The sequence below is a fragment of the Myripristis murdjan genome, chromosome 4 (genome assembly GCF_902150065.1).
Source record: "Myripristis murdjan chromosome 4, fMyrMur1.1, whole genome shotgun sequence".
NCBI lineage: Eukaryota > Metazoa > Chordata > Actinopteri > Holocentriformes > Holocentridae > Myripristis > Myripristis murdjan.
In genome coordinates this window covers 25,872,791-25,888,294 of record NC_043983.1, presented here as the reverse complement: position 1 = coordinate 25,888,294, position 15,504 = coordinate 25,872,791, and the positions used below count along the sequence as shown (strand labels likewise).

The 15,504-nt window shown below is 39.0% G+C and overlaps 1 protein-coding gene across 1 annotated transcript; it reads right to left on the bottom strand.

Moving 5' to 3' along the window:
* Window positions 1–2,643: 2,643 nt before the first annotated feature.
* On the bottom strand, window positions 2,644–11,134 carry mpl (MPL proto-oncogene, thrombopoietin receptor). Its single transcript, XM_030048910.1, has 12 exons — window positions 10,948–11,134; window positions 9,375–9,498; window positions 8,719–8,894; window positions 7,851–8,002; window positions 7,119–7,260; window positions 6,903–7,014; window positions 6,554–6,714; window positions 4,777–4,919; window positions 4,512–4,671; window positions 4,265–4,337; window positions 3,968–4,055; window positions 2,644–3,391 (listed from the first exon to the last, which is right to left on the bottom strand). Exons 1-12 carry the CDS (start codon window positions 11,045–11,047, stop codon window positions 2,924–2,926), a joined length of 1,899 nt encoding a protein of 632 aa, XP_029904770.1. The 5' UTR covers window positions 11,048–11,134; the 3' UTR covers window positions 2,644–2,923.
* Between the last annotated feature and the right edge of the window lie 4,370 nt (window positions 11,135–15,504).

Sequence of the window (15,504 nt, the reverse complement as noted above, 5' to 3'; positions counted from 1 at the left end):
TGTGACACTAGTAGTATATTTTACAGGAGGCAGTTGGCTGAATGAGTGGTGATACCATAGTTGCAGTGCGTCCAGCTCTGATTCTCATGCAGTTAGGAGAGAAAGCTGTGCCAGACGGGACTAGTTATTCTCAGCGGTTGATTTGGTCAAAGTGGAGCAATGGGATGGAGGAAAGTGCACTGTCATTTGCCTTGAATTTATCTTTAAATCGCCAGACAAATACAGGGGCTGTGTTATATAGTTTGCTTTAAAAGGAGGCTGTCATCCCCTCTTGCATCTCCTCAAATCATCCCTTAGCTCTACCGCTCGGAGACATCATTACCACATCCCATCTCCATTTTTTTTTTTAAATGGAGTAAAATATGCTTGAATTTACATTGTCCAAACAGATTTAACCTCTTGTGTGATGTTATTGTGACTGTCCATGTTTCAACTCAGGTCTCTTGGTTTTCATAGTTGTGCAAGAATATTAACTGAGCATTTTGACTCTACATCTTAAATCGAGCTTTTCGTCTACTTTGTATAATAAAGTTACATCTAGCATTAAAATGTGCTGTGGTGTTGTTTTTTTTTTCTGGTTGAAAACTGTAGGAGCAGGTGCAGGGTAACCTTCAATTAGTTAGAATTATAGTGTAGTTGTAATTCATGGTTTGTTTTGCTGTTCAGATTTTGGTGCAGGATCTAATGTACGTGTTTTAACCTTTATCCTCAAACTCAACAGTGAGCCACTTGATGTGGGAAACACAAAGCTTAGAAGAGTTTACCTGCACCCTCATGTCAATAGTAGCTGCAGGCTGATGAGTGTTGTCTCAGTGTGCTGCCTGTAAACTGTTGTACTCTACCGCCACCTTGAGACGAGAGGCTGCTTTTAAACAGCCTCCCCTCAAGTCTCCTCCTGCAGCAGATGATCAAACATCTCCTCTGCATGAACTAAATCACAGTGTGTTTTGGCATGTCCATTAAAACCCAGCTACCTACCATGCTGCACAGATTAGGGAATTAATACATTTTAATTAAGATCCTTCAATTAAGACAGTCAAGATTCAATTTCCTGAAAGCTGACAGTAAGCTATACCTTAGCGATTAATGAATAGAAAGTTCAACTTCGGCGTAATGTTTAAAATACAAAGTCCAACAGAATGGGCGGAAAAGGAAGTGCTAATGCACCACACAAGTCAGACAAAAAAAACGTTTAATTGAATTTATAGGAAATACAATGTGAAGTTACATGGGTAAAATGAAAGACAGATAAAAAAAAAATAAATGCATCAATCACATGATCAGGTGCACATTGAGGTTAGTAATGAAATTGTATACCATTATTAACAAGAAATATGACATCAAAATTATATATATAAAATGCATCAAAATACAAACATTCACAGGCCATCAGAGAAGTGGGATCTCATATCAGTGAATAATCCTGATTCCCTCATTTCTGTCACTCACCTCCTGCCCACTATGCTCTCTCTTATCTCTTCCCAGTTACTCTGATAGGAGATTCACTCAGACTCCCCTCTTGAGGACCAAAGCCAATGCGTGTCTGCTATGTATTTATATTTACTTACTAACAGTCCCCCTGATCTACTCTTCCCTCTAGTGGACATAAGAAGTCACTACAGTGTAGACTGTCTTGGGTAAAATCACCAGCTGGTGCATCCTCAGTTGGCAAATTCTGGGACTTATATGGTTTTTATCCGTCCTTCATCTTTGACTCGATGGAGGACAAAAGAACATCAAGACTGAGAAAATCTCTGGGTCAGAGGAGCATGTAGTTTACAGACATCACTTTACAACATTTTGGGGTAATGGAAACCCTAAAAAAAAATTTATCTAAGCTATCTCCTGCTTATACTTGGAGCTTGTACATGCAAAGTTGCAATGTGCAACTTTTAGTGATAAGTTGGATAAACTCTGTTTTAGCCTGTTGTATCCTACATTTCACAGTTTGCTCAAATCAAAAGGCATAAAATTGTATCTAAGACCGATGTTACATGTGAAGCTTTTTCATGCAACCTGGTCCCATGCATCTCAGATCCATCCTGAAAATCATGACCTAGGTAGGCGTCATCATTTGGAATGGTCCACATGGGCTTGGTGACATAGTAAAACAACAGTAAAAATTGAATTTACAACATGTAACTAATCACATGGAGGTTGTGCTGTGTAAAGGCGGCCTAAAGACTTGCACACAAAGCAAGAGGCAATCAAAAAATGTGATTCCAGAGTGCCTTAACACTACAAGTCACAAAAATATATTTATATATTCCCCTTGGTTATGGTCATTGCAATGTTTGTAGCACAAACTATGTTTAATACATTTATTTTGTCTTGTTGGCAGGTTATGCTAAGAAGTCATAAAAGGAATAATAATAGAGATGTGCTGTAGCTCACTAAGCCATCAGGAAGATCCCTGCCTTTAAACTGTTGTGCTCCCAAACCAACAGACACACTTCAGAGAAATATTTACAGCTTCTTCACACCTATACAAGTCTGTCTACCCCAGTATGGGTTGATACAACGGTATATATACACACAATGATTTCTTTCTTTCTTTCTTTCTTTCTTTCTTTCTTTCTTTCTTTCTTTCTTAATGCTATGTCATAATAATGACATGGTACACACCTTTACTGAGCCGGAGGATGGTGCACTTTACTCTTCAGATCACTTAAGGCATGTTATTTACTCCTTAGAAAAGGAAAACTTTAGCTTTTATGTTTAAATCAATACATTTTCAAACTTGGTGGTGAATAAATTACATCTATTTGCAACTGAATGCATACATTTCATGCATAAATGGTGCATCATTCACAGAAATCAAATGTGCACCACAGTACACTGTTGTACATTTTATCACTTGGTCTTATGATACTGGGTGTGACTGTGTATGCCTGCACCTTTAGCTGTTTGCCTTTGTTGGACTCTAGAAATTGACATAGAGATTGCCTGGCCCTCTAGTGGCAGCAACCTGGCAGTGCAGTTTGTCCACAGACTCTGCCAGGGGCAAGTAGGAGCGGTTGAGGTGGTCACTGCTGGTGCATGATGGGACACTGAACGACTTACCGGTGTAGGAGCAGTGGCAGGTTGTTTGGTTGACTCTGTCCGTCAATCCCAGACCTCCACACTCGCCAGCCTGCTCATACACATACTCATTTCCTTTTGGACAGCGAGCAACATTATCGGTGCTCAGTGTCACATAGTCTGGGCTGACCTCCTCAGGGCTCCCATCCACCTGCTCCCCGCCCGAGGAGCCTTGTGCTGCTGACAAGAGCCGGTCTGATTCCACAAGTGGACTCCCCGGTCCTGAGGCCTCATCCTCAGACTTCACCACCACCACCACCACAGACGCTGGGGTTTCATCATAGAACTGCTTTGCTGTGAATATGGGATCCTGCAACATGGGCACACACTAGTTATTGATTTTTAAATTTGACAAGGAGCACCGTGGGGAGCTAAAATGTCATGTCAAAACAAAGCTGATGCTGTGCTCCCTTTCGTGCACCACTGCTGACACAAATCTGAAATTTCTCAAACTGTTTGTAAAATAGACTCTTTTTTTTAAATTGCCTTTAAAAATCAACTCTTTGAAAATTATAATTTTGTTTTAGCTAAAGAAATCTGTCCAAATTCTTCCAAAACATTTCACTCTATGTAAATGGAAGGCTTTTCCTCTCTTTCACAATTTTGTCTAATGTGGTACTTATAATCCCCTTTGAGCAAAATACTGCTCATTTATGATATGCACCTATGTTCTTCCATCTAGGTAGCTGATAATGTGAACAGTTAGTAAAATGCATTTGCATGCCCTGAATTCTTAGTATATCTAAATCTGTAGCTACACCCTAATGGAAAAAATCCAGTTTCCACACACGGCTCAATAAAGTTTCATCAAATGTAATGAACTGCAATCAAAAATGGCACCTTTACATTATAGACAGCAACTTAATTATGTGTCTAAATTATTTACCAATGTTTTCCTGTTGATTTCTGTCAGAAATCCTTGAAGGACTTTGTCAAGGTTGGGAACTGGTGGCCAAAAGTACCTCTTGAGCTTACTGTGGAAATAAAAGTAAATAAATAAAAGAATTATTTAAAAAAAAAAAAAAACGTTAAAATGATGGAATCTCATAATGTTTTACATCAGGTATTCAAATTTAAAATGTGCTTTGAAGTGATTTTGTAGTATGTAAAATGTGGTAAAAGAAAAGAACAGGTTTGAGCAGAGATTGCCATGTATCTCTTTTGCAATGTTGTTGGATCCTACCTGAAGTACATCGAGATGAAGACAATAGTCACAATCAACAGCAAGACAGGGATGCACAGGATGAGAAAAGCATCTGTAAAGGTCATGTTGTTACACATGTTATTCATATTGCATCAAAACAACAAAATAATTGCATTTGAATGGGCTGAAAATAGTTTATGACATTACTGCCTACCATCAGGGACAATCAGCTGAATGAAAGCATTTTCTAGCATTTTTTTGACCAAATTGGACTGATGTCACTTACTTGTATCAGTGGGGATGTCTCCGGTGATTTCCTGTGACCAGTCACTCCAGTGGCCTGAGTAGCCGGCCCCGTTGGGCTTGGCTCGGACCTGAGCTCTGTACCGGCATCCTGTTGGCACCTCTAGACACGTGGCAGCCTCTGGACCTGTCAGGAACACCGTCTGAGGACAGAGTATTGGCTGAGCTTTTGGGATTCAAAGTTGATTATGTCAATTACAGAAAAAGACCAGAATTATGATGCGTTAAAGGTCTAAATGACGTCTTACCGCCCAGTCTGCATCCTGTCTGGGCTGGTAGGACACCTGGTACTGCAGGTGGGCCAACAGAGGCAGAGGAGGGGCGTCCCATGTCAAGCACAGCCTGCCCCTCTGCAGCTTTCCTGTCAGATGCCCTGGTGGAGATGGTTTGACTGTGAAAGCACAGACACACATACAAACACACACACTGTCTCAAAACATGTTGCAAGGCACAAATTACAGCGTCTCTGTAAACTTCAGAGGGTGGAGCCAAATGATCACAGATTTTCTGTTTAAAAAAAAAATGGATGAAAAGAGGCAATATGATACAGATGAGTGCTCTTCCTGTCACCTGAAAAAATGCAATCTAGCCACACCAAATTAACCAGATTAGCTATGTGATCTAGTGGAGCCTCCAAATTTAAGCCAGCCTGTAGCTATCTGAGTAACTCTGCTGACCTTGAGAATCGTTAATTCCATGGTTATGACTGAATGAATGAAAAATAAATTTAAAAAAATAATGTACTGTTATTCAATATGACATAGACTCTCAAATTTAAATACCATATTAAGGTGATCGGATTATTTTCAGGGCAAGATCAGAGATATTTGCACAGTTGTTTGATTGTGTGCTAATGTTTTTTGAAGGAAAATATAATATGTTGAAATACAAAATTGTTTAATTCCATTAAAAAAAAGAAGAGAGAACTTTTATGCAGAGCTCCAGTCATTCCTGCTCCTGACCGTGCCGAAAGTTAGGTTAAAGCTCAGAGGGGAACGAGCTTTTGCCGTAGCGGCTCCAACACTTTGGAATCAATTGCCGCTGCACATTAGGCAGGCCTCCTCACATTTTAAAACCCTTCTTAAAACCCACTTCTTTTCTTTAGCTTTTGATACCATGTAGGATTTATGATTTTATGATTTATGATTTTATGTGTGCATGTTTTTTCTTTTATGCTGTGCGGGCAGTGCATTTTACATTATTTTATTCTATTAAAATTATAATTGTATTATTATTTTATTTTATTATTTTATTTTAATATTTTTATATATTTTATTTATTCTATCCTATTTTGTGTTATTATTATTATTATTATTATTATTATTATTATTATTACTATTATTATTTTACTTTATTTGATTTTATTTTAATTGATCTTATCTTATTTTATCGTGTTATCCTACTGTGTTTTTTACCTTTTTATTCTGCTTCTGTGTTATCTTGTGGTGTTTTATCTTGCTGTGCAGCACTTTGGAAAACCTTGTGTTTGTTAAAATTGTGCTATATAAATAAAGTGGATTGGATTGGATTCTTCAATTCATATTTTTCATTTTGTGCCAAAATCGTTAACCTGCATCTCATTTGTTTAATAAACCAGTGAGACTGTTGGTGTCTCAGTGTGCCACGGGGCTGCACCTCACAGAGAGGAAAAAATGAAAGAAAAGAAAAGAAAAGAAAAGAAAGAAAGAAGGAAAGAAAGAAAAGAGGAAGGAAGGAAAGAAAGGAGGAAAGAAAGAAGAAGCAGAGGAAGAAAAGAAGGAAAGAAAGAAAAAGAAGGAAAGAATTAAGAAAAAGAAAGAAAGAAGCAAAGAAAGAGGGAAAAAAGAAAGAAGGGAGGAAAGGAGGAAACGGAAAGAAAGAAGGATAGGAGGAAAGAAAAAGAAGGAAAGAAAGACAAAAGAAGGAATGGATTAAAGAAAAAGAAATAAAAAGAAAGAAGCAAAGAAAGGGAAAGAAGGAAAGAAAGAAAAAGAAAGAAGCAAAGAAAGAAGAGAAAAGAGAGAGAGAGAGAGCGAGGTCACTCACTGCTGCTGTTCACACTGAAGGGCTGGCTGTAGAAAGTTCGGCTGAACGGAGTCGAACCGTTGCTCAGCTTCACCTGAACTTCCCTGGACTCATCGCCATGGAAACGGCAGAGGCCAGTCAAATTCCCATCAGACACACACTCGGTCCAGTCCGTAGCTCGGCTGTTAGGCACACACACACACACACAAACACACAAGCCAAACCAAACCAAAAAACCAGTTCATTTTTATGAGAGTCATGGCACTGGGCACTGCACAGCATGTACAATCAACCAGCGAGGACCTGCTCTTCCACAAAAACATGATCCAGGAATATGAAGGTGATGGACTCTGTGTGGCTTCTGTCTCACCTGGGGCTCGTCTTGTAGAAGAGCTTGTAGGTAAACCGCCCATAGGTGTTCTCATTCCACTCACAGGTGACACTTCGCAGGTCAGACGTGTAGCACAAAAGCGAGATGTCATCTGAAAAGGGATTGTTACATGTTCGCTGGTGAGTGTGTCACTTTGTCTCAAGAAAGCCCCACACACAGACACACAGACACACTGACACACACTTTGTCACCTACCTGCACTTTGGGGCACCATTGCACGCACAGGGTCAGTCCAGTGGCTCCATTTTTTACTGAGGTGGTGTTTGACTCTGATCTGGAAGTGAAGCAACTCCCCAGGCACCAGAGAAACCAGTCTGCTGATGTCTTTCTTCTCTCCCTGTACAACCCATTAATACTCCAGTTTACATCATCAATATTAATCCCCCCACCCCCCACCCCCTTCCCCTCACTGTAACAAGCAATACAAGCCTTTAGTGGGAATAAATGGAAAACTAGAAAAATCATCAGATCTTGCAGGACACACAAATATTACCATGATCAAAACCACACAATAACATGCAAAGTAGAATTACACTGATTTATCAGTTTATCAATACATCCAGCTGATATCTTCCTATTTTGAATCTTAGATATCAGTGTGTCCATATTCATTGTGAATCAAAAGATTTTAATATAGTTTGACAAAATCTCTGTCTATCTTTTTTCATTCACAGTGTTCTGTTTGTTTAGTCAGCCATTTCATTAAAAAGAGATTTTGTGTTTAATTTTTACATTCATAGACACTGAACATCAGCATGACATATCAGCTATCAGGAGTGTGAGTAGGAAAACGATATCAGAATCAGTATTGGTCTTAAAAACCCACACTGGTCAAACATTTTAAAGGTGTAAAGACATAATTTGTTTAAGTAGTATCTCCTTACAAGTCAGTGAAATATTTAATTGTAATAAGATAAGACAAGATACCTTTTTTGTCCGCTCCACCAGCCTCCTGGAGGAGTATCGTATCATGTAAACAACCTGGGTTTCCCACTTCGTCTGGATGCTCCAGGTGGCCTGCAGCTCCCCTGCCTGGTCAGTGTTGTGCAGAGACACATCAACAGGGGCGTCCAGGAGAACTGCAGGCACAGACAGGCAGGGAAAATGAACAAATCACACAACACGTCAGTGTGAGTGTGTTTCCCAGACCTGAAGCAGACAGAGATCATCTGATTTTGACATGAAGAGCAGCTGATAAAGCAGGACTGAGCAACCCTCTGAATGAACACAGTGAAGTTACACTCATTTAATTGTTTTAATGTCATGTCCAGTCTACCTGGGCACACTTTGATTATTATTATTATTATTATTATTATTATTATTATTATATGTCTCTGTATATTACCAGTGTATAGTCTTTTGTCAGCATGGGCAGTGCTGTGATTTTTTTTTTTTCCCTGTGTTTTGTGTGACTTTGGCTGTTTCCGTATAATAAAAAATAAGCTTTGTGGGATCGCTGCTCCTCAGCGCTCAGAGGAACCGGCTGAAGTGTCTCAGATGCCTTGTAAAGGCTGTCCTGGCTAACCGGGAGGAGACCCCGGCATCGACCCGGGACAGGCTGGAGGGACTGCATCTCCCACTGGTGATGCCTGGCCTGCTCTGCTTAATGCATTTGCATGGATGGATGGAAATAATCATGCAATACTGAAATAATCTCATGGTAAATATTTGTAAGGTGCTTGAGCCGTGTTTTTGTTCAGAATGTGTTTCATCATTTTGGTCTGCTTTTCTTGTTCAGGCATTAAATACTGCAAAATCTTTGTCATGCATGTGTAAAAAAAAGAGAATGCCTTACACTGGTCTTCCACGCTCACGCTGCGTGTGAACAGGGTGGTGTTGGTGCTGGACTCGGCCACTTTAAGATGTATGAGGATGTACAAGAAAACATCATCACTAGGGAATGTGCAGATGTGGAGGAAAGTTTCCTCCTCTGTTCTCTGCACAGACAAACTGCAACTCTTCTCTTCAGGCCTGAAATAGAGGGCAAGACACGCACGAGTGACAAACAGCACAGAAACAGTCAGTCTGCATGTATAGACTGTATGTGTGTTGGTGGTCCATCAGTGTGGTTGTCTGAAGGTCAGTACCGATATAAGGTGCAGCTGAAGGAGATGATAACTGATATGCATTTAAAGTATTTATCAGCACTTTTATATTTGACCTTCTTATTCTTTCAACAGATAAATGAATGAATGAATGAATGAATAAATAAATAAATAAATAAATGAATGAATAGCAAGAGTCATTGTTTCCCTCAGATTTGTATATTGGCAGTGAGGAAAAGTCACTATGGAAGAACTTTTAGACCACAGGACGTTACATCTTTCCACTGAAAAACAGGATGAGGAAGAAGAGAAAAAAAGGAGTGCTGGTTTGACATTTTCAGATCTCTCTGAGATTCCTCAATAAACAAAACACACTCAGAAACTAAATAATGAGGAAACGACATACTCATCTTCGATCTTGTAGGAGAAATTGTAAATCCCGTCGTCTTTGGTCTCAAAAAAGCAGGTGAAGTCATGTTGTGTCCGGCTGAAACATTTAGGATCCTCCTCATCCTTCAAGAGCAAAACATCTGCCCCATAATTGACACATGATGCACGATTATTAGTGGCACTGGCTCAGTCTCACACATTATTTATATACTCAGAGAAACATCTTAGTTCAGTAAAAAAAAACAAACAAAAAAAAAAAAAAAAAAAAAAAAAACTGACATTTTGGCCCAGTATAGAGTACTCTGACTTGTCACTTTTTTTTTTTTTTTTTTTTTTTGAAGTAGTTCAGGTTCACATGGGCTTGAACAGCCATGTGTGAAATAATAAACAAAAACAAACAAAAAAACAAAACAAAAACATAAAAAAGCAATGACATGAGTAAACTGCAAATAAAAGGACTTTGAGCAGAGATATGCTTGGCCTGCTTGTGGCTTCTTTAAATGTAAAATTAATATTAACTTGTTAAATATTAACAAGTCATCTGGTGTTTTACTGTCCTGACATAAGGGCTGTTATTATCCTCCATTCATGCTGATTTCTTTTGGCTGGATGAAAAACCTGAAAAAGGAAAGAAATCTTCTTTGCAGCAGATTTTTCTTCACCAAACTTGGGTGAAAAGGCAGAATATTTTAAGACTGAGCTGTGTAGTAATCTGTAATTTTGTAGTGAAATCTTTGACTTGTCTTGTAAACATATGAGGGTTTGACTGTTTATGTGCATGACATAGAAATAAAATAACATCAATCCAGTTTTATATTTTTGCTGATATAGTTATTATAGTTTTGTATTTTTCATTAGTTTTTATTTAAATTTTTGTTTTCAATTCATTGCAGTTTCAGTCCGTTTCCAGGATGAGTTTGCTTGTTTTAGTTTAGTTTTTATTGGTTGCAGCATCAGTTTTATTTTTTCAAAGATACAGTGTTTGTAAGGGTCTAGATTTAAGAAGTTCAGAATTACAATAGAAATTATTACAATAGAAACACAACACTTTGTGAAGGCAGCTGACTCTCAGTCATGTCGACGTCCCAATCTCAGTAAACATCAGCACCAACGCCTCCTCATGTTGTTGTGTTGACAAACTGACCGAACTGACAAAGACTAAAACTAAAGACATTTTCTGAATATTTTCATTTGATTTTAGTTCATTTGTAAGAACACAGAATTTCAGTTGACTAAAATGTTTTTCACACCTACATTTAGTTTATTTTTGATTAACTATAATAAACTTGGTTCAACTTAAAGTCAAACAATTGACAATGGGATCTGGAATGGAAATATATTTTTATAACATCGGAGGTTTCGTAAATCAGTTGGAGCTGCTGTTGTTGTATACTGTCACTGTATTTTACCACCATATCTAACTAAACAAGCGTGAAGCGCATGGTGTGATGCAGACGGGATCAGCTGATGAGTGTAAATAAAGTTCACTGAAAGGACAAAGAGGAAAATGCAGCTACAGATCAGACTGAACTGAAGGTGAACCAAACCTTTCTTCAGGTCCACACAGACACACTGTCATGCAGCCGTACCTTTCGCTGGCAGGTAAGCACCAGCTCCATCCTCGTGGTGTATCCCTGGCACGCAGCCCACCTGTATCCACACGCTGATGAGGACTATGAGTAAATCCATGGCATTCAGAGTTATGTACCCTAACCCATCATGGCACTTGCACAATCTCTAACATGGGGCCAGAGCAGGTGCATGTGCATGTGTGTGTTTTCTGTTGTCTGCTGCATATCACTTTCAGTAGGCAAGCCTGGATTGGCCCATTCTGACAAGTTGTGCTTGTGCAGGAAGTGTGCTTTGTGTAAACTGGGGGCAAGAACCAAAAAAGGCAGTTTGCATGAGTCAACCAAGTGGTAGGGAGAGAAACAGAGAAGCTTTAGAAATGGGGTGGATGTGGTTTTACTGTCTTTTCCACATGCAAATAGGTCACAAAGTTTGACACCACTGGCGTGTCACAACTGCTAAATTTATGAGTAAGTATTAGGTAAGACAACATTTTACAAGTGGTCAAGAGCACTCTTAGCAAGAGGAGAAAGAAATCAGTCCACAAATCAGTTGCGCAACACATGGAAAGACACATACAAAGATACATAACTGAAGAACATAAAAAATGCATAATATGAATGTCAATCCATAATCTCATTTAAATTATTATATGTTTTGGAGTAATTATAACGATAAGATTGTTAAAATAAAAAAAAAAGAATATTTGAATGCAGGCATTTAAATGGTCATTGAAATTACAATAAAAAGTCTCTATGTAAGATAGGTATTAAAGAGTTTTATGCACAAATGAATTTTCAAGTATTTCTGTAGTCAAACTGTGTTGGGGTTTCAGAAACTGTCCTATCCTCCTGCTGTCGTCATCGTGGAGCACTTGGCTATACACAGCATCACAGATTATTTACCATTATTAACTTTTTGACTTTCCCCTAATGCCAGTACCACTTTTTTAAGTTAACTGAACAGCACTTTGGTTCCTTTCAGCCTCAGCACAAACCACACAACCACAATCAGCTTTGATTTCAGCTGCTGAAGTTGTTTTTCTTCCCAGAGTCTTGTTGGCTGGACCACAGCAGTGTCCATCACTGAGGGACTCACTGACTGAGTGATGAAGTTACACCATCAGTCGGCCGAGTATTGAAGTTTTGCCATAGGCCGTTGCTCTTTCAAAATGAATCGACAGTTTTCTATTATGTCCCCAGGGTGCGCTCACAGCAGTTCAACTCATTGACTGCAGCTCATTCAAGAATATTCTACGCTACGAACAGAATAATTTGCTGCTCTTGACTACCACTGAAGACCTCTGCATTCATTTTGTCTGTCCACTGACCTCAACTCTTTTCAAATTTATCACAAACTAACAACGGAATATGTCTATGCCTCAAAAAATTGGCCATAATTTCACACACTGACTGTACATACACAGTCCAGCCATATAGTAGCTTTTGGCCCACACCTAGAGACTGTTATTCTCTAATTAAGAGCTGCATTAGAGATGCCACTCTTTGTTTTGTTAACGTTTGTGTGTGTGTGTGTGTGCGTGTGTGTGTGTGTGTGTGTGTGTGTGTGTGTGTGTGTCAGAGACAGAAAATGAATATATTAAGTCACACAAACCAAGAAACAGTTCGCTTCAAACTAATGAGCCTGTTTAAAGCAGGCAGCCATGATTGTACTGTGAACATAGAAAAACACCAGACGAGAGATTTTAAAATTTGCCCACATTTCCACTTTAATATAGTTTTGAGACTTCACTACTCATATAACACTGTTTGCACGCCAAAGCTTTTGAGTGTGGGCTCTTGCATCAGTGTTTTGTAAAGCATTCTTATCTGCAGACACATGTTGACCACAGTCTGATATGATCTCTGATTTCTGGTTGGCACTCTGGGTTTTGATGAACCTGCTTAAACTGCTGTGCTTGTGTCTTTACCAAGTAACCCCAAGGTTTCTTTCTGTTACTTTATTACACTGAGTGCTGTCTGCTGAGCCTTAGAAATCTCTAAAATCATAAACTCGTTTAAATCTAACAGCCCTACAGATATTGCATGGCAAACAACTAACAGTTATCACTGTAAAAGTCCTGTTTGTTGTAAACATGTGGGCTATAACTATAAAACTTTGGTCTTATATCTATTATAAGTTGGAGCTCTTTGATTTTAGACTTCACCTGTCATTCACACAAGAGCTCACAAGTGAGGCAGCTGAGTCTTCTGGATTTTTGGAGATAAGTAAGGATGCAAAAGCTAATTTTATAGGTGAAATTGAGAATTAAAAAACTTAATTTACTGCTCCTAGGGAGTAATAAGTACTAATACTAAGTAGTAATACTACTTTTGACATGAGTAATGCATATTTTTGGGTGCAGAACAAACATTGCTCAGTAATCCTTATGTTTTCTCCGCATCTCTTGACAGTTCAGATAATGTGTGTGAAAATGAATCTGCCTTAAAGCCAGAATTCAGAACTAAGACAAGAAGCTGCAATCTTATCTAGCATCAAGTCTCATGATGCAGGAGAATTCATTGGATATGGTGAAGGTGTCTGCCTGATAGGGATGAATCTCATGGCTGAGGGATAACATTACCTCATTTACGCGCATTAGTGTGTCTGTGTGTGCAGCCGGTGCCTGCAAGTGTGTGAGCTGTCAGGAAGCTGGCCCTGTTTGACAGACAGTCCTGGGTGCCTGTGGTTGATTTGTGGGGGAAACCCGGTGGCAGATCAGCGCAGTGCAGCAGGGACAAGATCAGCGTCCCTGGAGCCCCACGAGGCCTCCTTTGACACCCGGTGGCCTGGCCTGTGGTTTAGCTGTGCCACTCCCTCCACGCTCTCCCTCAGCTATCCCAGTGACAACAACAACAACAACAACAACAACAACAACACCATAAGCTCCTTTCACCTCAGCACCACCAACAATATGTGATGATTAAAAATGTCAAATTATGTTGTTTTTTTTTTTTTCCACAGTTCTGCATTTTACAAATCCAGTAACAATCCCCATTTATGACCCATCATCATAAATGGGCAATAGCAAACTTAAGCTAGTGCTGGGCAGTATGACCAATTATATCGGTTTCATGGTATATGACAATATTTTCTTTTTTCATGCACGACTGGGTGTTAACCACATTTTCTAATGATTTAGAGAAGAATTACTGCAGTAAATTAACTTAGAATGACCTATTTTACTGTCATGAGAAATGAATACTGGACATTACTGTCCAGACAACTGGACATTAATGTCCAAGTTGTCCACCCTAGTATTAATACAGATTTACATGACAACACAAAATGATGCAAAGAGGTGGCACTCATGATTCTAATGAAGTGAAGGAATCAGAATGCATGACAGTTGCCGTCAAAATACAGAACCTTTTTATTATGCAAATTTAAGGCCACCAAGACTTATTTGACTGATTTAACAATATGTTAAAATATTATTATTATTTTAAAAATGTGAATTACTTATCAAATAGACCTAACAATTCAGCTACCAATGAATGAGCAGTAGTATCCATGTGATAACATAGATTGAAAAATAAGCTGAAGTGATACCGCTTCTCTGAATAGACAAGCTAAGCCAGTGTGCTGCTGTTAGCCAGTGAAAATAGAGCGGAGTGGCAACTCTTCACTTTGTTACACAATCTATGTCAGTGCGCTGCTGTAGCCTGGAAAGTTTCTTTTCCTTTGCCAGAAGGATTTTTTGAAGCCGAAGAACTTCCAAACAGCCGACACAGCTCCTCTTTTTGGTGAAAGTTCTTCAGTTTCATTTTCTGAGTCCCCACTGCTTAGAGAGTGCAACTGCAAAAACAGTCCCCCCTAATACGATGTCCCGCGGCGCTACGTTCCGCGTGCTGCTCCAAACGTTATATGCGCTACGCACACACACACACACACACACACCGGTATTGGGTTATCTGAAAAATTCATATCATAAAAAAATAATAATAATAAAAAAAAAATAACACCAGTATTCGATATGAACCGGTATACCGCCCAGCACTAACTTAAGCTATAAATAGTTACATTTTAATCGCATAAGTGGTGCACGGGAACAAATGCAATTTCAGGCAAAGCAATTTCGGCACATATTATTTATAAAGATTTTAAAGTTATTTTGAGGAACTAAAACAACAACAACAACAAAAAAGAGGATGAGGAAAGTTCCAGACTCCTGAATGTTGCAACAGATGTGAGACTTTGAAATGACTATATGCATTTCTCATGAAATTCACCAACTGGTTTCATATCAGCGTGCCAGTAAACTGCTAACGCATACAGGGCAGACACTGAAATGTCTTTCTCTCTTCCGGCTTCCATATGACTAAAGTATTACATTGATCCATCAGATTACAGCACATACAACATTCATCTCTCAACCTTGTCATCACCTTTTTTCTGACTTACACTTGTCACTTTCTGTTTTTGCATATTATCAAAAATAAATCTTAAAAAAAACAAACAAAAAATAAAAAACATGCTGTGCAGTCAGACTTTATGTGCAACTGGGGCTCAGATGCCTCTTGTGATGAGTCCAGTCACCACTCAAAAGCTTTATTTGAGAAACGACTTACAGAAAA